Source organism: Oncorhynchus kisutch, linkage group LG2, assembly GCF_002021735.2.
Source record: "Oncorhynchus kisutch isolate 150728-3 linkage group LG2, Okis_V2, whole genome shotgun sequence".
Lineage (NCBI taxonomy): Eukaryota > Metazoa > Chordata > Actinopteri > Salmoniformes > Salmonidae > Oncorhynchus > Oncorhynchus kisutch.
Genome location: NC_034175.2, coordinates 4774983 through 4797275, shown reverse-complemented (window position 1 = coordinate 4797275; position 22293 = coordinate 4774983). Strand labels below are relative to the sequence as shown.

Below are 22293 nucleotides of genomic sequence, written 5' to 3'. Positions count from 1 at the left end.
AGAGAGGAAGTGACAGTGAGAGGGAGTGAAAGACCGAGAGAGAGTGAGAGAGAGGAAGAGACAGTGAGAGGGAGTGAAAGACCGAGAGAGAGTGAGAGGGTGATAAAGAAATAACAAAGGACAGAGACAGAAAGAGAGAGAGGTGAGAGTAATTTGAGAGACTTGATAACGTGAGACTTGGACACCACAGTGTGGATGGTGGGTGGGAGTGATGGGGTTTACCTAGGTCAACCTGAGCCTCATATCTCCGCAGTATTAAGGCCTGTGTCTCAAATGACACCCTATTCCCCATATAGTGCACTACTTTTAGACACTTAGCACCAAGTAGTGCACTATATGGTGAATAGGGTGTCATTTGAAACACACTCAAGATCTGTGAGTGATCGATCGGACCGGTCTGTGTCTGTCTTGGAAGGCGCGACAGACCGATAGACAGACACACAGAAAGACAGACTTCTGGAGTTGTGTCTGTTTCTCTGCCTACCCTGAAGTCCACAGTAGCCCTATCTGTGTGTTTGTTTCTCTGCCTACCCTGCAGTCCACAGTAGACCTGTCTGTGTGTCTGTTTCTCTGCCTACCCTGCAGTCCACAGTAGACCTGTCTGTGTGTCTGTTTCTCTGCCTACCCTGCAGTCCACAGTAGACCTGTCTGTGTGTCTGTTTCTCTGCCTACCCTGCAGTCCACAGTAGACCTGTCTGTGTGTCTGTTTCTCTGCCTACCCTGCAGTCCACAGTAGATCTGTCTGTGTGTCTGTTTCTCTATCTGTGTGTCTGTTTCTCAGCCTACCCTGCAGTCCACAGTAGATCTGTCTGTGTGTCTGTTTCTCTATCTGTGTGTCTGTTTCTCAGCCTACCCTGCAGTCCACAGTAGATCTGTCTGTGTGTCTGTCTGCATTGCGTGTGTTTGCTTCCCCTGACAAAGCGATCCGGATGTGTCTATATGGAGGCAGAGTGGTTCTGACTACTCCATCACTGTACATGTATGGGTGGGTGTGAGGTAGAACTATATCCAATGTATTTCCAATGTCAAACGTTTGCCATGTGTTCATGTATGCTAACATTACAGGGTGTGGTGAAGTAAATATGTGTGTCTTTTCAAGCTGTGCATCTAAAACCTCTGTGTCTCTGTTTTGTACCTATCCTTCACTTATGCTCGTTAACATAACAGACTTAGTCAGTAGGTCTGTGTGTGTTCATGCACGCTCCACTACTCTATACTGGGCCTATATGAGTGTCCTGATCTTGTTGGCTTCAGTTGGGAGCTTTGAGTTGAAGTTACACCAAGGCACAGATCTAGGATCAGCTTAACCTCCCCCAAGTCTTCATCCTCAACCACTATTGTAAAAAAAAAAAATGAACTTGGATCAATGACTGGGGGAAACGTCATCTTATTCCCGGGGGGTCTCTCTGAGGCAACTCTGTCTGTCTGTCTGTCTGTGTGTCTGTGTGTCTGTGTTACTCACGGGAGCGGTGGCGCGCTAGAAAAGGGAGGAGTCCACCCGGCTCCCTGGTAATTATAGAAGGGGGGCAAGGCCCCTCGCTGAGACCCCGCGGCCGGCTGTCTACGTGCCTGATGGGAAGTGAAGGGGTCCTCGCTCTCGCTGTCCGAATCTTCATACTCCTCGGAATCACTGTCGCCCGTCAGAGAGGGGGGAGAGGAGAACTCATGAGAACAACAATTAGGGGTTTTGATAACACATTGTATGAACCTGTGAAATCCTATGGAACAGATAAGGAACACACTCTTCATGTGTGGAAGACAGCCACAACATGTGTACTTTTACCCTACTGTACAAGAAAAAAAAAGAAAAAAAAATGTAAAATAATAATATACAGTACTGTGTAAAAGTTTTAGGCAGGTGTGAGAAAATGCTGTAAGGTAAGAATGCTTTCAAAAATAGACATGTTAATAGATTATATTTATCACTAAACAAAATGCAAAGTGAGTGAACAGAAGAAAAATCTAAATCAAATCCATATTTGTTATGCTTTGCCTTCAAAACAGCATCAATTATTGTAGGTACACTTGCACAAAGTCAGGGATTTTGTAGGCATATAGTCAGGTGTATGATTAAACAATTATACCAAACAGGTGCTAATGATCATCAATTCATTTCTGCAAATGTTGGGGATTTGGTCAGAATTAATGGTCTCCTCAATACTGAGAAGTACAGGCAGATATTTATCCATCATGCAATACCATCTGGGAAGCATCTGATTGGCCCCAAATTTAATCTGCAGCATGACAACAACCCCAAACATACAGCGAAAGTCATTAAGAACTATCTTCAGCGTAAAGAAGAACAAGGAGTCCTAGAAGTGATGGTACGGCCCCCACCGAGCCCTGATCTCAATATAATCGAGTCTGGCTGGGATTACATGAAGAGAGAGAAGCACCTGAGGCTGCCTAAATCCACAGAAGAACTGTGGTTAGTTCTCCAAGACGTTTGGGCCAGCCTACCTGCCGAGTTCCTTCAAAATCTGTAAGTGTACAGTTTAGAAGAATTTATGCTGTTTTGAAGGCAAAGGGTGATCACACCAAATATTGATTTGATGTAGATTTTTCTTCTGTTCGCTCACTTTGCATTTTGTTAATTGATAAATATAAACTATTAACATGTCTATTTATTTTAAAGCATTCTTACTTTACAGCATTTTTTCACACCTGCCTAAAACTGTTGCACAGTACTATATATAGATGTTTTTATCTGTTCAATTAATGGGTTTGTGATGGTGCATTCAGCAATGTCCTTTGGAATACAGACCTCCTGTAATTTTACATCGATATTCGCAAATAGAAAAAATGTATCCCCTTGTTCATCCCTGAATCTGTTTTTCACTTCATGTTTCTGGCTGTGACACAGTTGGAAACTGTTTACTACAGACAGACGAAAAGACAGAAGCTCTGACAGACCTGTAGGTACAGTAGTGAATTACATACCCATACAGTACGTCAACCCACACCTAGAGATGCACCTCTATATACAGTGGGGCAAAAAAAGTATTTAGTCAGCCACCAATTGTGCAAGTTCTCCCACTTAAAAATATGAGAGAGGCCTGTAATATACATCATATGTACACTTCAACTATGACAGACAAAATGAGAAGAAAAAAAATACAGAAATTCACATTGTAGGATTTTTTATGAATTTATTTGCAAATTATGGTGGAAAATAAGTATTTGGTCAATAACAAAAGTTTTTTAATAATTTGTTATATACCCTTTGTTGGCAATGAGAGGTCAAACGTTTTCTGTAAGTCTTGACAAGGTTTTCACACACTGTTGCTGGTATCTTGGCCCATTCCTCCATGCAGATCTCCTCTAGAGCAGTGATGTTTGGGGCTGTTGCTGGGCAACACAGACTTTCAACTCCCTACAAAGATTTTCTATGGGGTTGAGATCTGGAGACTGGCTAGGCCACTCCAGGACCTTGAAATGCTTTACGAAGCCACTCCTTCGTGGCCCGGGGGGGGGGGGGGGGGGGGGGGGGTGTGTTTGGGATCAGGTTTTCACTCAAAATCTCACGATATATGGCCCCATTCATTCTTTCCTTTACACAGACCAGTCGCCCTGGTCCCTTTGCAGAAAAACAGCCCCAAAGCATGATGTTTCCACAAAGAGCATTCTTTGTCCTCCAAACACGACGAGTTGAGTTTTTACCAAAAAGTTCTATTTTGGTTTCATCTGACCATATGACATTCTCCCAATCTTCTTCTGGATCATCCAAATGCTCTCTAGCAAACTTCAGACGGGCCTGGACATGTACTGACTTAAGCAGGGGGACACATCTGGCACTGCAGGATTTGAGTCCCTGGTGGCGTACTGTGTTACTGATGGTAGGCTTTATTACTTTGGTCCCAGCTCTCTGCAGGTCATTCACTAGGTCCCCCTGTGTGGTTCTGGGATTTTTGCTCACCGTTCTTGTGATCATTTTGACCCCATGGGGTGAGATCTTGCGTGGAGCCCCAGATCGAGGGAGATTATCAGTGGGCCTGTATGTCTTCCATTTCCTAATAATTGCTCCCACAGTTGATTTATTCAAACCAAGCTGCTTACCTATTGCAGATTCAGTCTTCCCAGCCTGGTGCAGGTCTACAATTTTGTTTCTGGTGTCCTTTGACAGCTCTTTGGTCTTGGCCATAGTGGAGTTTGGAGTGTGACTGTTTGAGGTTGTGGACAGGTTTATTTTATACAGATAACAAGTTCAAACAGGTGCCATTAATACAGGTAACGAGTGGAGGACAGAGGAGCCTCTTAAAGAAGAGGTTACAGGTCTGTGAGAGACAGAAATCTTGCTTGTTTGTAGGTGACCAAATACTTATTTTCCACCATAATTTGCAAATAAATTCATAAAAAATCCTACAATGTGATTTTCTGTATTTTTTTTCTCATTTTGTCTGTCATAGTAGAAGTGTACCTATGATGAAAATTACAGGCCTCTCTCATCTTTTTAAGTGGGAGAACTTGCACAATTGGTGGCTGACTAAAAACTTTTTTGCCCCACTGTAGTACAACCTTACCTTACTGCTGAGCATGTTCAGAGGAAATGTTAAACTATGATGTAGAAAATTTCAGCAACAACATTATGACATCAATAACATATCTCGTTCTCTATCTCTCTCTCACACACACACACACACACACACACAGACACACACACCTGGGGAAGCTTCTCCAGGCGCCGGGCAGGGAACAGAGGATGGCAGTGAAGGCCAGAGCCGAAAGGAAAGAGTAGAGAGAGAGGTAGAGCAATCCCTCCATCCCATCAGAGCACAGGCCTTTCAAAGAGTCAATATAATCCTAATAAACAGAGACAGAAAGAGCAAAAAGACTTGAGAAAACAGCAAGAACACACCAGAGACCATTACACCCCATGTTAAACACCAGGCCTACCTTGTTGAGACCTCGACAGTGGAGTAGCGCCACCAGCTGGTGAAAGTTGCCCTCTGTGGCATTGAGAATCTGCTGAACCTCCCGGAGTGACTTCTACAACAACAATAGGTAAGGATAATATCACACTTAGTTTCATAAACTGTTTATGTATTTGTCAGCCATTTTGTGTCATGGGTTGCACCCTGGCCCAGTGTGACGTACCTCTGCCTTGGGGACCTGTGGGAGAGCATTCCGGTCCAGGCTGGATAGGTGTGTGTGGATGCTGGAAAGGGCCCTCTGTGACTGGGTCAGCAGCTGCAGACAACAGGTCATTGAAAATATTGCTTCGCATCATCATGCTAACACTGTATAATCTATAAACATCCTGATCAGTACCTATCAGATAATACACGTTTACTTACTGTCCTATATCAGTGCCACCAGGGTTGGAATTACAGAGCTGCCCAGAAATAATATTTATATTTACATTGGTCCAGCCCACTAATGTGCTATTGAAACCCTGATCCCCTAACACCACTACGTGAGACACAGCATCTACAGAGAACAGTTACTACCTGCTGGAAAGGGCTGTTCATACGTCTGCTGCAGGTCAGGTAATAATCCAACACGTCTGGATAGGACAGAGGACAGCAGCAGACCATCAATCAGCAATGAATAAAGTGTGTCAGGGCATTTCAGCATCAAAATGAATGGCTATATGAATGAAATGATCAGAGTCTCTTTGTTAGTGTGCAGCGATGCACTACTGTACCTGAGCTGGTCCCAGAGTTGAAGTGGGTGGAGTTGAGCACAAAGGTGTTAGGATCTGTACAGAAGTCACTGACAGACTGGAGATGCAGAGAGAGGTAGAGGGGGAAGAGAGGTAGAGGGATATAGAAAGAAAGACATAGAAAGAGAGAGAGGTAGAGAGGTGAAGGGGGAGAGAAATTGAGGGAGAGATCACAAGGGAAAAGTTAACAGAGACACACTGACTGACTGACACACGTCTCTCCTCAGATATCTGACTGCAGCACTTGGCCCACTGCCTGTTCTATTGATTTACTGAGTGAATAACATGCTGCATAGATCTACTGTACCTTTACGTGTTGAATAGATCTACTGTCCCTCTCCATACTGTATAGACCTACTGTACCTTTACGTGTTGAATAGATCTACTGTCCCTCTCCATGATGTATAGATCTACTGTACCTTTACAGGTTGAATAGATATACTGTACCTTTACATGTTGAATAGATCTAATGTACCTTTACGTGTTGAATAGATCTACTGTCCCTCTCCATACTGTATAGATCTACTGTCCATCTCCATATTGTATAGACCTACTGTCCCTCTCCATACTGTATAGACCTACTGTCCCTCTCCATACTGTATAGACCTACTGTCCCTCTCCATACTGTATAGATCTACTGTCCCTCTCCATGATGTATAGACCTACTGTCCCTCTCCATACTGTATAGACCTACTGTCCCTCTCCATACTGTATAGACCTACTGTCCCTCTCCATACTGTATAGACCTACTCTCCCTCTCCATACTGTATAGACCTACTATCCCTCTCCATACTGTATAGACCTACTGTCCCTCTCCATACTGTATAGAGCTACTGTCCCTCTCCATACTGTATAGAGCTACTGTCCCTCTCCATGCTGTATAGATCTAATGTCCCTCTCCATACTGTATAGACCTACTGTCCCTCTCCATACTGTATAGATCTACTGTCCATCTCCATACTGTATAGATCTACTGTCCCTCTCCATGATGTATAGATCTACTGTCCCTCTCCATACTGTATAGACCTACTGTCCCTCTCCATACTGTATAGACCTACTGTCCCTCCCCATACTGTATAGACCTACTTTCCCTCTCCATACTGTATAGACCTACTGTCCCTCTCCATGATGTATAGATCTACTGTACCTTTACGTGTTGAATAGACCTACTGTCCCTCTCCATACTGTATAGATCTACTGTCCCTCTCCATACTGTATAGATCTACTGTCCCTCTCCATACTGTATAGACCTACTGTCCCTCTCCATACTGTATAGACCTACTGTCCATCTCCATATTGTATAGACCTACTGTCCCTCTCCATACTGTATAGGCCTACTGTCCCTCTCCATACTGTATAGACCTACTGTCCCTCTCCATACTGTATAGACCTACTGTCCCTCTCCATACTGTATAGATCTACTGTCCCTCTCCATGATGTATAGATCTACTGTCCCTCTCCATACTGTATAGACCTACTGTCCCTCTCCATACTGTATAGACCTACTGTCCCTCTCCATACTGTATAGACCTACTGTCCCTCTCCATGATGTATAGATCTACTGTACCTTTACGTGTTGAATAGACCTACTGTCCCTCTCCATACTGTATAGATCTACTGTCCCTCTCCATACTGTATAGATCTGCTGTCCCTCTCCATACTGTATAGACCTGCTGTCCCTCTCCATACTGTATAGACCTACTGTCCCTCTCCATACTGTATAGACCTACTGTCCCTCTCCATACTGTATAGACCTACTGTCCCTCTCCATGATGTATAGACCTACTGTCCCTCTCCATACTGTATAGACCTACTGTCCCTCTCCATACTGTATAGACCTACTGTCCCTCTCCATACTGTATAGACCTACTGTCCCTCTCCATACTGTATAGACCTACTGTCCCTCTCCATACTGTATAGACCTACTGTCCCTCTCCATACTGTATAGACCTACTGTCCCTCTCCATACTGTATAGACCTACTGTCCCTCTCCATACTGTATAGATCTACTGTCCCTCTCCATACTGTATAGACCTACTGTCCCTCTCCATACTGTATAGACCTACTGTCCCTCTCCATGATGTATAGATCTACTGTAACTTTACGTGTTGAATAGACCTACTGTCCCTCTCCATACTGTATAGATCTACTGTCCCTCTCCATACTGTATAGATCTACTGTCCCTCTCCATGCTGTATAGACCTACTGTCCCTCTCCATACTGTATAGATCTACTGTCCATCTCCATATTGTATAGACCTACTGTCCCTCTCCATACTGTATAGACCTACTGTCCCTCTCCATACTGTATAGACCTACTGTCCCTCTCCATACTGTATAGATCTACTGTCCCTCTCCATACTGTATAGACCTACTGTCCCTCTCCATACTGTATAGACCTAATGTCCCTCTCCATAGACCTACTGTCCCTCTCCATACTGTATAGACCTACTGTCCCTCTCCATACTGTATAGACCTACTGTCCCTCTCCATGATGTATAGATCGACTGTACCTTTACGTGTTGAATAGACCTACTGTCCCTCTCCATACTGTATAGATCTACTGTCCCTCTCCATACTGTATAGATCTACTGTCCCTCTCCATACTGTATAGACCTACTGTCCCTCTCCATACTGTATAGACCTACTGTCCCTCTCCATACTGTATAGACCTACTGTCCCTCTCCATACTGTATAGACCTACTGTCCCTCTCCATACTGTATAGAGCTACTGTCCCTCTCCATACTGTATAGAGCTACTGTCCCTCTCCATGCTGTATAGATCTAATGTCCCTCTCCATACTGTATAGAGCTACTGTCCCTCTCCATGATGTATAGATCTACTGTACCTTTACGTGTTGAATAGACCTACTGTCCCTCTCCATACTGTATAGATCTACTGTCCCTCTCCATACTGTATAGACCTACTGTCCCTCTCCATACTGTATAGACCTACTGTCCCTCTCCATACTGTATAGACCTACTGTCCCTCTCCATACTGTATTGATCTACTGTCCCTCTCCATACTGTATAGATCTACTGTCCCTCTCCATGATGTATAGATCTACTGTACCTTTACGTGTTGAATAGACCTACTGTCCCTCTCCATGTTGTATAGATATACCGTCCCTCTCCATACTGTATAGACCTACTGTCCCTCTCCATACTGTATAGACCTACTGTCCCTCTCCATACTGTATAGACCTACTGTCCCTCTCCATACTGTATAGATCTACTGTCCCTCTCCATGATGTATAGATCTACTGTCCCTCTCCATACTGTATAGACCTACTGTCCCTCCCCATACTGTATAGACCTACTGTCCCTCTCCATACTGTATAGACCTACTGTCCCTCTCCATGATGTATAGATCTACTGTACCTTTACGTGTTGAATAGACCTACTGTCCCTCTCCATACTGTATAGATCTACTGTCCCTCTCCATACTGTATAGATATACTGTCCCTCTCCATACTGTATAGACCTACTGTCCCTCTCCATACTGTATAGATCTAGTGTCCATCTCCATATTGTATAGACCTACTGTCCCTCTCCATACTGTATAGGCCTACTGTCCCTCTCCATACTGTATAGATCTACTGTCCCTCTCCATACTGTATAGACCTACTGTCCCTCCCCATACTGTATAGACCTACTGTCCCTCTCCATACTGTATAGACCTACTGTCCCTCTCCATGATGTATAGATCTACTGTACCTTTACGTGTTGAATAGACCTACTGTCCCTCTCCATACTGTATAGATCTACTGTCCCTCTCCATACTGTATAGATCTACTGTCCCTCTCCATACCGTATAGACCTACTGTCCCTCTCCATACTGTATAGATCTAGTGTCCATCTCCATATTGTATAGACCTACTGTCCCTCTCCATACTGTATTGGCCTACTGTCCCTCTCCATACTGTATAGACCTACTGTCCCGCTCCATACTGTATAGACCTACTGTCCCTCTCCATACTGTATAGATCTACTGTCCCTCTCCATGATGTATAGATCTACTGTCCCTCTCCATACTGTATAGACCTACTGTCCCTCTCCATACTGTATAGACCTACTGTCCCTCTCCATACTGTATAGACCTACTGTCCCTCTCCATGATGTATAGATCTACTGTACCTTTACGTGTTGAATAGACCTACTGTCCCTCTCCATACTGTATAGATCTACTGTCCCTCTCCATACTGTATAGATCTACTGTCCCTCTCCATACTGTATAGATCTACTGTCCCTCTCCATACTGTATAGACCTACTGTCCCTCTCCATACTGTATAGACCTACTGTCCCTCTCCATACTGTATAGACCTACTGTCCCTCTCCATACTGTATAGACCTACTGTCTCTCTCCATACTGTATAGACCTACTGTCCCTCTCCATACTGTATAGACCTACTGTCCCTCTCCATACTGTATAGACCTACTGTCCCTCTCCATACTGTATAGACCTACTGTCCCTCTCCATACTGTATAGACCTACTGTCCCTCTCCATACTGTATAGACCTACTGTCCCTCTCCATACTGTATAGACCTACTGTCCCTCTCCATGATGTATAGATCTACTGTCCCTCTCCATACTGTATAGACCGACTGTCCCTCTCCATACTGTATAGACCTACTGTCCCTCTCCATACTGTATAGACCTACTGTCCCTCTCCATACTGTATAGACCTACTGTCCCTCTCCATGCTGTATAGACCTACTGTCCCTCTCCATGCTGTATAGACCTACTGTCCCTCTCCATGCTGTATAGACCTACTGTCCCTCTCCATACTGTATAGACCAACTGTCCCTCTCCATGATGTATAGATCTACTGTACCTTTACGTGTTGAATAGACCTACTGTCCCTCTCCGTACTGTATAGAGCTACTGTCCCTCTCCATACTGTATAGAGCTACTGTCCCTCTCCATACTGTATAGAGCTACTGTCCCTCTCCATGCTGTATAGATCTACTGTCCCTCTCCATACTGTATAGAGCTACTGTCCCTCTCCATACTGTATAGATCTACTGTACCTTTACGTGTTGAATAGACCTACTGTCCCTCTCCATACTGTATAGATCTACTGTCCCTCTCCATACTGTATAGACCTACTGTCCCTCTCCATACTGTATAGACCTACTGTCCCTCTCCATACTGTATAGACCTACTGTCCCTCTCCATACTGTATAGATCTACTGTCCCTCTCCATACTGTATAGATCTACTGTCCCTCTCCATACTGTATAGATCTACTGTCCCTCTCCATGATGTATAGATCTACTGTACCTTTACGTGTTGAATAGACCTACTGTCCCTCTCCATGTTGTATAGATATACCGTCCCTCTCCATACTGTATAGACCTACTGTCCCTCTCCATACTGTATAGACCTACTGTCCCTCTCCATACTGTATAGACCTACTGTCCCTCTCCATACTGTATAGATCTACTGTCCATCTCCATACTGTATAGATCTACTGTCCCTCTCCATGATGTATAGATCTACTGTCCCTCTCCATACTGTATAGACCTACTGTCCCTTCCCATACTGTATAGACCTACTGTCCCTCTCCATACGGTATAGACCTACTGTCCCTCTCCATGATGTATAGATCTACTGTACCTTTACGTGTTGAATAGACCTACTGTCCCTCTCCATACTGTATAGATCTACTGTCCCTCTCCATACTGTATAGATCTACTGTCCCTCTCCATACTGTATAGACCTACTGTCCCTCTCCATACTGTATAGATCTAGTGTCCATCTCCATATTGTATAGACCTACTGTCCCTCTCCATACTGTATAGGCCTACTGTCCCTCTCCATACTGTATAGACCTACTGTCCCTCTCCATACTGTATAGACCTACTGTCCCTCTCCATACTGTATAGATCTACTGTCCCTCTCCATGATGTATAGATCTACTGTCCCTCTCCATACTGTATAGACCTACTGTCCCTCTCCATACTGTATAGACCTACTGTCCCTCTCCATACTGTATAGACCTACTGTCCCTCTCCATACTGTATAGACCTACTGTCCCTCTCCATGATGTATAGATCTACTGTACCTTTATGTGTTGAATAGACCTACTGTCCCTCTCACTACCGTATAGATCTACTGTCCCTCTCCATACTGTATAGATCTACTGTCCCTCTCCATACTGTATAGACCTACTGTCCCTCTCCATACTGTATAGACCTACTGTCCCTCTCCATACTGTATAGATCTACTGTCCATCTCCATACTGTATAGATCTACTGTCCCTCTCCATGATGTATAGATCTACTGTCCCTCTCCATACTGTATAGACCTACTGTCCCTTCCCATACTGTATAGACCTACTGTCCCTCTCCATACGGTATAGACCTACTGTCCCTCTCCATGATGTATAGATCTACTGTACCTTTACGTGTTGAATAGACCTACTGTCCCTCTCCATACTGTATAGATCTACTGTCCCTCTCCATACTGTATAGATCTACTGTCCCTCTCCATACTGTATAGACCTACTGTCCCTCTCCATACTGTATAGATCTAGTGTCCATCTCCATATTGTATAGACCTACTGTCCCTCTCCATACTGTATAGGCCTACTGTCCCTCTCCATACTGTATAGACCTACTGTCCCTCTCCATACTGTATAGACCTACTGTCCCTCTCCATACTGTATAGATCTACTGTCCCTCTCCATGATGTATAGATCTACTGTCCCTCTCCATACTGTATAGACCTACTGTCCCTCTCCATACTGTATAGACCTACTGTCCCTCTCCATACTGTATAGACCTACTGTCCCTCTCCATACTGTATAGACCTACTGTCCCTCTCCATGATGTATAGATCTACTGTACCTTTACGTGTTGAATAGACCTACTGTCCCTCTCCATACCGTATAGATCTACTGTCCCTCTCCATACTGTATAGACCTACTGTCCCTCTCCATACTGTATGGACCTACTGTCCCTCTCCATACTGTATGGACCTACTGTCCCTCTCAATACTGTATAGACCTACTGTCCCTCTCCATACTGTATAGACCTACTGTCCCTCTCCATACTGTATAGACCTACTGTCCCTCTCCATGATGTATAGATCTACTGTACCTTTACGTGTTGAATAGACCTACTGTCCCTCTCCATACTGTATAGATCTACTGTCCCTCTCCATACTGTATAGATCTACTGTCCCTCTCCATACTGTATAGACCTACTGTCCCTCTCCATACTGTATAGATCTACTGTCCATCTCCATATTGTATAGACCTACTGTCCCTCTCCATACTGTATAGACCTACTGTCCCTCTCCATACTGTATAGACCTACTGTCCCTCTCCATACTGTATAGACCTACTGTCCCTCTCCATGATGTATAGATCTACTGTAACCTTACGTGTTGAATAGACCTACTGTCCCTCTCCATACTGTATAGATCTACTGTCCCTCTCCATACTGTATAGATCTACTGTCCCTCTCCATACTGTATAGACCTACTGCCCCTCTCCATACTGTATAGATCTACTGTCCATCTCCATATTGTATAGACCTACTGTCCCTCTCCATACTGTATAGACCTACTGTCCCTCTCCATACTGTATAGACCTACTGTCCCTCTCCATACTGTATAGATCTACTGTCCCTCTCCATACTGTATAGACCTACTGTCCCTCTCCATACTGTATAGACCTACTGTCCCTCTCCATACTGTATAGACCTACTGTCCCTCTCCATACTGTATAGACCTACTGTCCCTCTCCATACTGTATAGACCTACTGTCCCTCTCCATACTGTATAGATCTACTGTCCCTCTCCATACTGTATAGATCTACTGTCCCTCTCCATACTGTATAGACCTACTGTCCCTCTCCATACTGTATAGATCTACTGTCCATCTCCATATTGTATAGACCTACTGTCCCTCTCCATACTGTATAGACCTACTGTCCCTCTCCATACTGTATAGACCTACCGTCCCTCTCCATACTGTATAGACCTACTGTCCCTCTCCATACTGTATAGACCTACTGTCCCTCTCCATGTTGTATAGATCTACTGTCCCTCTCCATGTTGTATAGACCTACTGTCCCTCTCCATGTTGTGTAGATCTACTGTCCCTCTCCATACTGTATAGACCTACTGTCCCTCTCCATACTGTATAGACCTACTGTCCCTCTCCATACTGTATAGACCTACTGTCCCTCTCCATGTTGTGTAGATCTACTGTCCCTCTCCATACTGTATAGACCTACTGTCCCTCTCCATACTGTATAGACCTACTGTCCCTCTCCATACTGTATAGATCTACTGTCCCTCTCCATACTGTATAGACCTACTGTCCCTCTCCATATTGTATAGACCTACTGTCCCTCTCCATACTGTATAGACCTACTGTCCCTCTCCATACTGTATAGACCTACTGTCCCTCTCCATACTGTATAGACCTACTGTCCCTCTCCATACTGTATAGACCTACTGTCCCTCTCCATACTGTATAGACCTACTGTCCCTCTCCATGTTGTATAGATCTACTGTCCCTCTCCATGTTGTATAGACCTACTGTCCCTCTCCATGTTGTGTAGATCTACTGTCCCTCTCCATACTGTATAGACCTACTGTCCCTCTCCATACTGTATAGACCTACTGTCCCTCTCCATGTTGTGTAGATCTACTGTCCCTCTCTATACTGTATAGACCTACTGTCCCTCTCCATGTTGTATAGACCTACTGTCCCTCTCCATACTGTATAGATTTACTGTCCCTCTCCATACTGTATAGATTTACTGTCCATCTCCATACTGTATAGACCTACTGTCTATCTCCATGTTGTGTAGATCTACTGTCCCTCTCCATGTTGTATAGCTCTACTGTCCATCTCCATACTGTATAGACCTACTGTCTCTCTCCATGTTGTATAGCCCTACTGTCCCTCTCCATACTGTATAGACCTACTGTCTATCTCCATGTTGTATAGATCTACTGTCCCTCTCCATACTGTATAGACCTACTGTCCCTCTCCATGTTGTATAGACCTACTGTCCCTCTCCATGTTGTATAGACCTACTGTCCCTCTCCATGTTGTATAGCTCTACTGTCCATCTCCATACTGTATAGACCTACTGTCTCTCTCCATGTTGTATAGATCTACTGTCCCTCTCCATACTGTATAGACCTACTGTCTATCTCCATGTTGTATAGACCTACTGTCCCTCTCCATGTTGTATAGATCTACTGTCCCTCTCCATGTTGTATAGACCTACTGTCCCTCTCCATGTTGTGTAGATCTACTGTCCCTCTCCATACTGTATAGACCTACTGTCCCTCTCCATACTGTATAGACCTACTGTCCCTCTCCATGTTGTGTAGATCTACTGTCCCTCTCCATACTGTATAGACCTACTGTCCCTCTCCATGTTGTATAGACCTACTGTCCCTCTCCATACTGTATAGATTTACTGTCCCTCTCCATACTGTATAGATTTACTGTCCATCTCCATACTCTATAGACCTACTGTCTATCTCCATGTTGTGTAGATCTACTGTCCCTCTCCATGTTGTATAGCTCTACTGTCCATCTCCATACTGTATAGACCTACTGTCTCTCTCCATGTTGTATAGATCTACTGTCCCTCTCCATACTGTATAGACCTACTGTCTATCTCCATGTTGTATAGATCTACTGTCCCTCTCCATACTGTATAGCCCTACTGTCCCTCTCCATACTGTATAGACCTACTGTCTATCTCCATGTTGTATAGATCTACTGTCCCTCTCCATACTGTATAGACCTACTGTCCCTCTCCATACTGTATAGACCTACTGTCCCTCTCCATGTTGTATAGACGTACTGTCCCTCTCCATGTTGTATAGCTCTACTGTCCATCTCCATACTGTATAGACCTACTGTCTCTCTCCATGTTGTATAGATCTACTGTCCCTCTCCATACTGTATAGACCTACTGTCTATCTCCATGTTGTATAGATCTACTGTCCCTCTCCATGTTGTATAGACCTACTGTCCCTCTCCATACTGTATAGACCTACTGTCCCTCTCCATACTGTATAGACCTACTGTCCCTCTCCATACTGTATAGACCTACTGTCCCTCTCCATACTGTATAGACCTACTGTCCCTCTCCATGTTGTATAGATCTACTGTCCCTCTCCATGTTGTATAGACCTACTGTCCCTCTCCATACTGTATAGACCTACTGTCCCTCTCCATGTTGTATAGATCTACTGTCCCTCTCCATGTTGTATAGACCTACTGTCCCTCTCCATACTGTATAGACCTACTGTCCCTCTCCATACTGTATAGATTTACTGTCCCTCTCCATACTGTATAGATTTACTGTCCATCTCCATACTGTATAGACCTACTGTCTATCTCCATGTTGTGTAGATCTACTGTCCCTCTCCATGTTGTATAGCTCTACTGTCCATCTCCATACTGTATAGACCTACTGTCTCTCTCCATGTTGTATAGACCTACTGTCCCTCTCCATACTGTATAGACCTACTGTCTATCTCCATGTTGTATAGCCCTACTGTCCCTCTCCATACTGTATAGACCTACTGTCTATCTCCATGTTGTATAGATCTACTGTCCCTCTCCATACTGTATAGACCTACTGTCCCTCTCCATGTTGTATAGACCTACTGTCCCTCTCCATGTTGTATAGACCTACTGTCCCTCTCCATGTTGTATAGCTCTACTGTCCATCTCCATACTGTATAGACCTACTGTCTCTCTCCATGTTGTATAGATCTACTGTCCCTCTCCATACTGTATAGACCTACTGTCTATCTCCATGTTGTATAGACCTACTGTCCCTCTCCATGTTGTATAGACCTACTGTCCCTCTCCATGTTGTGTAGATCTACTGTCCCTCTCCATACTGTATAGACCTACTGTCCCTCTCCATACTGTATAGACCTACTGTCCCTCTCCATGTTGTGTAGATCTACTGTCCCTCTCCATACTGTATAGACCTACTGTCCCTCTCCATGTTGTATAGACCTACTGTCCCTCTCCATACTGTATAGATTTACTGTCCCTCTCCATACTGTATAGATTTACTGTCCCTCTCCATACTGTATAGACCTACTGTCTATCTCCATGTTTTGTAGATCTACTGTCCCTCTCCATGTTGTATAGCTCTACTGTCCATCTCCATACTGTATAGACCTACTGTCTCTCTCCATGTTGTATAGATCTACTGTCCCTCTCCATACTGTATAGACCTACTGTCTATCTCCATGTTGTATAGATCTACTGTCCCTCTCCATACTGTATAGACCTACTGTCTATCTCCATGTTGTATAGCCCTACTGTCCCTCTCCATACTGTATAGACCTACTGTCTATCTCCATGTTGTATAGATCTACTGTCCCTCTCCATACTGTATAGACCTACTGTCCCTCTCCATACTGTATAGACCTACTGTCCCTCTCCATGTTGTATAGACGTACTGTCCCTCTCCATGTTGTATAGCTCTACTGTCCATCTCCATACTGTATAGACCTACTGTCTCTCTCCATGTTGTATAGATCTACTGTCCCTCTCCATACTGTATAGACCTACTGTCTATCTCCATGTTGTATAGACCTACTGTCCCTCTCCATGTTGTATAGATCTACTGTCCCTCTCCATACTGTATAGACCTACTGTCTATCTCCATGTTGTATAGACCTACTGTCCCTCTCCATGTTGTATAGATCTACTGTCCCTCTCCATGTTGTATAGACCTACTGTCCCTCTCCATGTTGTATAGACCTACTGTCCCTCTCCATACTGTATAGACCTACTGTCCCTCTCCATGTTGTATAGACCTACTGTCCCTCTCCATGTTGTATAGCTCTACTGTCCATCTCCATACTGTATAGACCTACTGTCTCTCTCCATGTTGTATAGATCTACTGTCCCTCTCCATACTGTATAGACCTACCGTCCCTCTCCATGTTGTATAGACCTACTGTCCCTCTCCATACTGTATAGACCTACTCTGTGTTTCTCTTTCCATCTCACTCTCTCCCTCTCTCATCCCGCTTTTCTCCTCTCTCAACTGTATCCTCCCTTTCTCTATCACTATCATCCTCTCTCTCTTTTCAGTTACATCGATCCCTTCCTTTTTCCTCCCTCCTGACTGCCACATTGTAAAAAGAGCTGCAGGCACACAGACACAGAACAAGGGGCAGGCTGGCCAGGAGAGGGAGTGAGAGACCCAGACACACAGAGAGAAAGAGAGAGAGAGAGAGAGAGAGAGAGAGAGAGAGAGTCGGTCCAGGGCAGTTTAGACCCACAGCTGGGTCATTGTTTTGTCTGTCAGTGGCCAGGGACAGAAGGGCTCTGTGTGGACCGCTGGATGGGCTCTGAGACATCTCCAGCCAGCTCCACATGACACTGGTCTGCTTGAACCACTCTCCCTCCAGGCCTTCAACCTTCTTTCATAGACACAGTGGCGCGCACAGGGGCGCGCACACACACACAAATGTCTCCCCCCCACTGCCCCTCTCTCCTGACAAACTTCCAAGGCATGGATTTGGAATGGGACAGTTGCAAGAAAGAACACTCCTTGGCAGTTCTCAGCAAATGTCATCAACAGTTCTATATTCTTGGCTCGCTGCCAATTTTTTTATTCTTTATTTAATTCTTTATTTTGCCCCCTTTTTCTCCCCAATTTCGTGGTATCCAATTGTTTAGTAGCTACTATCTTGTCTCATCGCTACAACGCCCATACGGGCTCGGGAGAGACGAAGGTTGAAAGTCATGCGTCCTCCGATACACAACCCAACCTGGGAGCGAACCCAGTCTTTGATGGCACTGCGCCACCCGGGAGGCCCCCGCTGCCAATTCTTTATCAAAGCAATATTGAATAAAGATCTCTATGTTCTCTATTCCCTCCAAATGTTTATTTTATTTTTTATTTAACCTGAATTGTTTTATTTTATTTGACCTTTATTTAACTCGGCAAGTCAGTTAAGAACAAATTCTTATTTTCAATGACGGCCTAGGAACAGTGGGTTAACTGCCTGTTCAGGGGCAGAACGACAAATTTGTACCTTGTCAGCTCGGGGGTTTGAACTCGCAACCTTCCGGTTACTAGTCCAACGCTCTAACCACAACACCACAGACCACAACACCCCTAGGGGCGGCAGGGTAGCCTAGCCTTGAAATGCCATAATCATTTGTTGCTTTGCTGTAATGATGTGTTATGGTCTGTGGTGTTGTGGTCTGTAGTGTTGTGGTCTGTGGTGTTGTGGTCTGTGGTGTTGTGGTCTGTGGTGTTGTGGTAGGCATCAATCAATAGAATGGCCAAGATGTGTCATAGTATAGAATCGAATGGTGCTTTTACTGTCACTGGCTGTCCCACTAGTCCCATTTCTAAACCACCCTAAACAAACACCTTCTCCAACCCCCTCTCTTTCTCTCTGTGGGTTCTGGTGAGTCTTTGGAGAAGTTTTACCTCCCTCCCTCCCTCTCAACTCTCCCTCTCTCTGGGACTCACTCTATCCATGGATTAACATGTACTACTTACATACACATGCGCCCACACACACACACACACACACACACACACACACACACACACACACACGCACACACACACGCACACACACGCGCGCACACACACACGCGCACACACACGCGCGCACACACACACGCGCGCTCCCACACACACGCGCGCGCTCCCACACACACGCGCGCGCGCCCACACACACACACGCGCGCCCACACACACACACACGCGCCCACACACACACACACGCGCCCACACACACACACACCCATACACTGCTCACAAACACACAGAAAATACACAGAACACACCTACACACTCATTTCTGCCCCATTTTCCCTCCTTCTTGGTCCCCTGCCATGACTGCAGTGTTCCCTAGGAGGCCAGTCTTTTCACAGTTTAGCACAAGGGGCACAGAGACACACTGAATGCAATACAGAAACACATACACACACATGCAGACACACACCAACAGAAGTACACAGCCATTCTGTTCTGCTCTGGCCGGGACTTCTTGAGATTCCTGAGATACTCTCTAGCCAGCCATGAACGATCAACTCCCTCCCTTCCCCTCAACAACACACACCACCCCTCCACCTCTCCTCCCTTTATCCGTCAGTACTCACCACCACAGTGGCAGTCTCCAGGCCCAGGGACCCCCAGCTCAGGAACAGAGCCAGCCAGGCCAGCACCGTCATCCTGGGAGGAGAAAAACCACACACACATAGAGGTCAGCGAAGCACCAAACACACCTCCTAGGAACCATCATATATTACACAGCCTATATAACACAGAGTCACAGAGCATTACAAACTCAGTGTTGTTTGATGCAATACAACACACAGGGTTTAACTGTCGGTCTGTGTGTCTGTGTCTGTGTGTGTGTGTGCGTGCTTACAGGATGAGGAGCCAGCGGGCCTGTTTGGCTAGCCCCAGCAGGATGAACAGACACACTAGGAGGTCCAACAGCAACAGCAGCACGTAGGACAGCCACCTACAGCCCAGGAGATAACAGCCATCTCAGCAATAGGACACCATAGAACCACACAATGCAGGGAGTACACTTCCAAACACATTTCTATGGTGCTGAACGCAAAACTCAATCTTTCAGCAAACCACAAGGGAGTGATATACTGGCACACGCTATGTGTGTTCTTAACACCCAATTTAAAACATTGGAGAAGAAGACACTCCCACTCCCTTCCCTCACCTGTAGTCCTCGTTGACCATCAGTGTGTTGGCTGCCCAGCCAGGGGAGAAGGGGCTTGGCATGACCCCTCCGACTGGTGCCACTGTGGGGGCCATGGAGGGTGGCACAGGGGTGAGGGCTGCTATGGGAGGATCTCCGCTATTGTTACTGCTGTTCCAGGCACCCCCGTCAGAGGAGCGAGCCATTGTCAGAGAGGTGAGCAGGGACACCACATTCTCTGACAGTCTCCTACAGTTCCGGGTGGACACCAAATAAGGCTTACTGCCTGTAAACAGCTCCTCCATAGTGGTCAGTGGCCCAGCGATGGACTGCTGTAGCCCAGAGATTGTGTCTGAAACCTGGGGAGGCGGAGAGGGAGGGGTGGGGCAGGACAGAGAGGTGGAGGTTATCAGTCATACAATCAATCTCATGGTTGATTGTATGACTTATAACCTCCACCTCTCTGTGGAAAAAACAATGTACAAAGAGGGCATCCATCACCCAGACAGATAAACCACTGAGTGACCACATGGGGACAGACATATTAACCACTGAGTGACCACATGGGGACAGACAGATAAACCACTGAGTGACCGCATGGGGACAGACATATAAACCACTGAGTGACCGCATGGGGACAGACATATTAACCACTGAGTGACCGTGTGGGGACAGACAGATAAACCACTGAGTGACCGCATGGGGACAGACATATAAACCACTGAGTGACCGCATGAGGACAGACATATTAACCACTGAGTGACCGCGTGGGGACAGACATATTAACCACTGAGTGACCGCGTGGGGACAGACATATTAACCACTGAGTGACCGCGTGGGGACAGACATATTAACCACTGAGAGACCGCATGAGGACAGACATATTAACCACTGAGTGACCGCATGAGGACAGACATATTAACCACTGAGTGACCGCATGAGGACAGACATATTAACCACTGAGTGACCGCATGAGGACAGACATATTAACCACTGAGTGACCGCGTGGGGACAGACATATTAACCACTGAGTGACCGCGTGGGGACAGACATATTAACCACTGAGTGACCGCATGAGGACAGACATATTAACCACTGAGTGACCGCGTGGGGACAGACATATTAACCACTGAGTGACCGCGTGAGGACAGACAGATCCATATCACACCTGACAAGTTTACACCCCACTTTCTCTCCCTCTCCGCCAATATATCTACCACACACACACACACACATTGTGCATGTCTGAAATTTGCTGGGAGGGAGGAGATGGAGTACTCACCAGCAGATCGATGGAAGCCAGTGTGTAATTGGCTGTGAGAAGAGATGAGGTCAACTGATATATCCCATCATTAGCCTCGCCGTTGCCATAGAAACCAACGCCTATGGCAACACTGCGAAAAGGGGAACAGGGATTGAGGGAGAGAGATTCATAATTCATTCAGTTTGTACTGTATGTACATATTAAATTCATTTTACACAACAAGATGGAACTGGTGAGAGTGATGTGAAATGTGAGAAATGGATGAATGAACGAACGACCGACCGACCACAGGAAAACATACAGATAACTTTGAAGAGTCTTAGCAGTGTCTGCATCTGCAGTCTTCAGTTGGCGTGATATTTGAAACATAAAAAATAATCACATATATATATATCTCTCTGTTATTCAAATATTCAGATTAAAGCTTAGGCCAGATGTTCACCAAATCCCCTCGCACCCGAGAGCAATGGTATGACCCAATCTCGCACAAAGTATGTGACCCAGATTAGAAAGCGGGAAAAAGAGGAGGGGGTGTTTCATACATGCTTGACTGTATGTTTTCTATGACAGCATCATGTGTGTCTCATATGTGCTCTGATGCACAACTTGAAGAATGGGGTGTAATTTGAGATTTTCCCACAATGCATTTCTAAAACTAAGATG

General features: G+C 45.3%; 1 protein-coding gene across 10 annotated transcripts in view; it reads right to left on the bottom strand.

The window, feature by feature from the left end:
- LOC116376734 (protein tweety homolog 1) overlaps positions 1–22293 on the bottom strand; it is a 46694-nt gene that overhangs the window by 5884 nt on the left and 18517 nt on the right. For 5 of the 10 annotated variants that reach the window (XM_031785430.1, XM_031838203.1, XM_031785436.1 and 2 more), the window contains exons 4-13: positions 21649–21760; positions 20388–20725; positions 20076–20171; positions 19804–19876; positions 5645–5720; positions 5448–5503; positions 5095–5187; positions 4894–4986; positions 4661–4800; positions 1463–1630 (exon numbers count right to left, since the gene is read on the bottom strand). In XM_031785430.1, coding sequence (XP_031641290.1) covers positions 1463–1630; positions 4661–4800; positions 4894–4986; positions 5095–5187; positions 5448–5503; positions 5645–5720; positions 19804–19876; positions 20076–20171; positions 20388–20725; positions 21649–21760 — 1245 coding nt within the window. The remainder of the gene's footprint in view (positions 1–1462; positions 1631–4660; positions 4801–4893; positions 4987–5094; positions 5188–5447; positions 5504–5644; positions 5721–19803; positions 19877–20075; positions 20172–20387; positions 20726–21648; positions 21761–22293) is intronic. The other 5 variants (XM_031785444.1, XM_031785473.1, XM_031785455.1 and 2 more) reach the window with 1 other exon arrangement.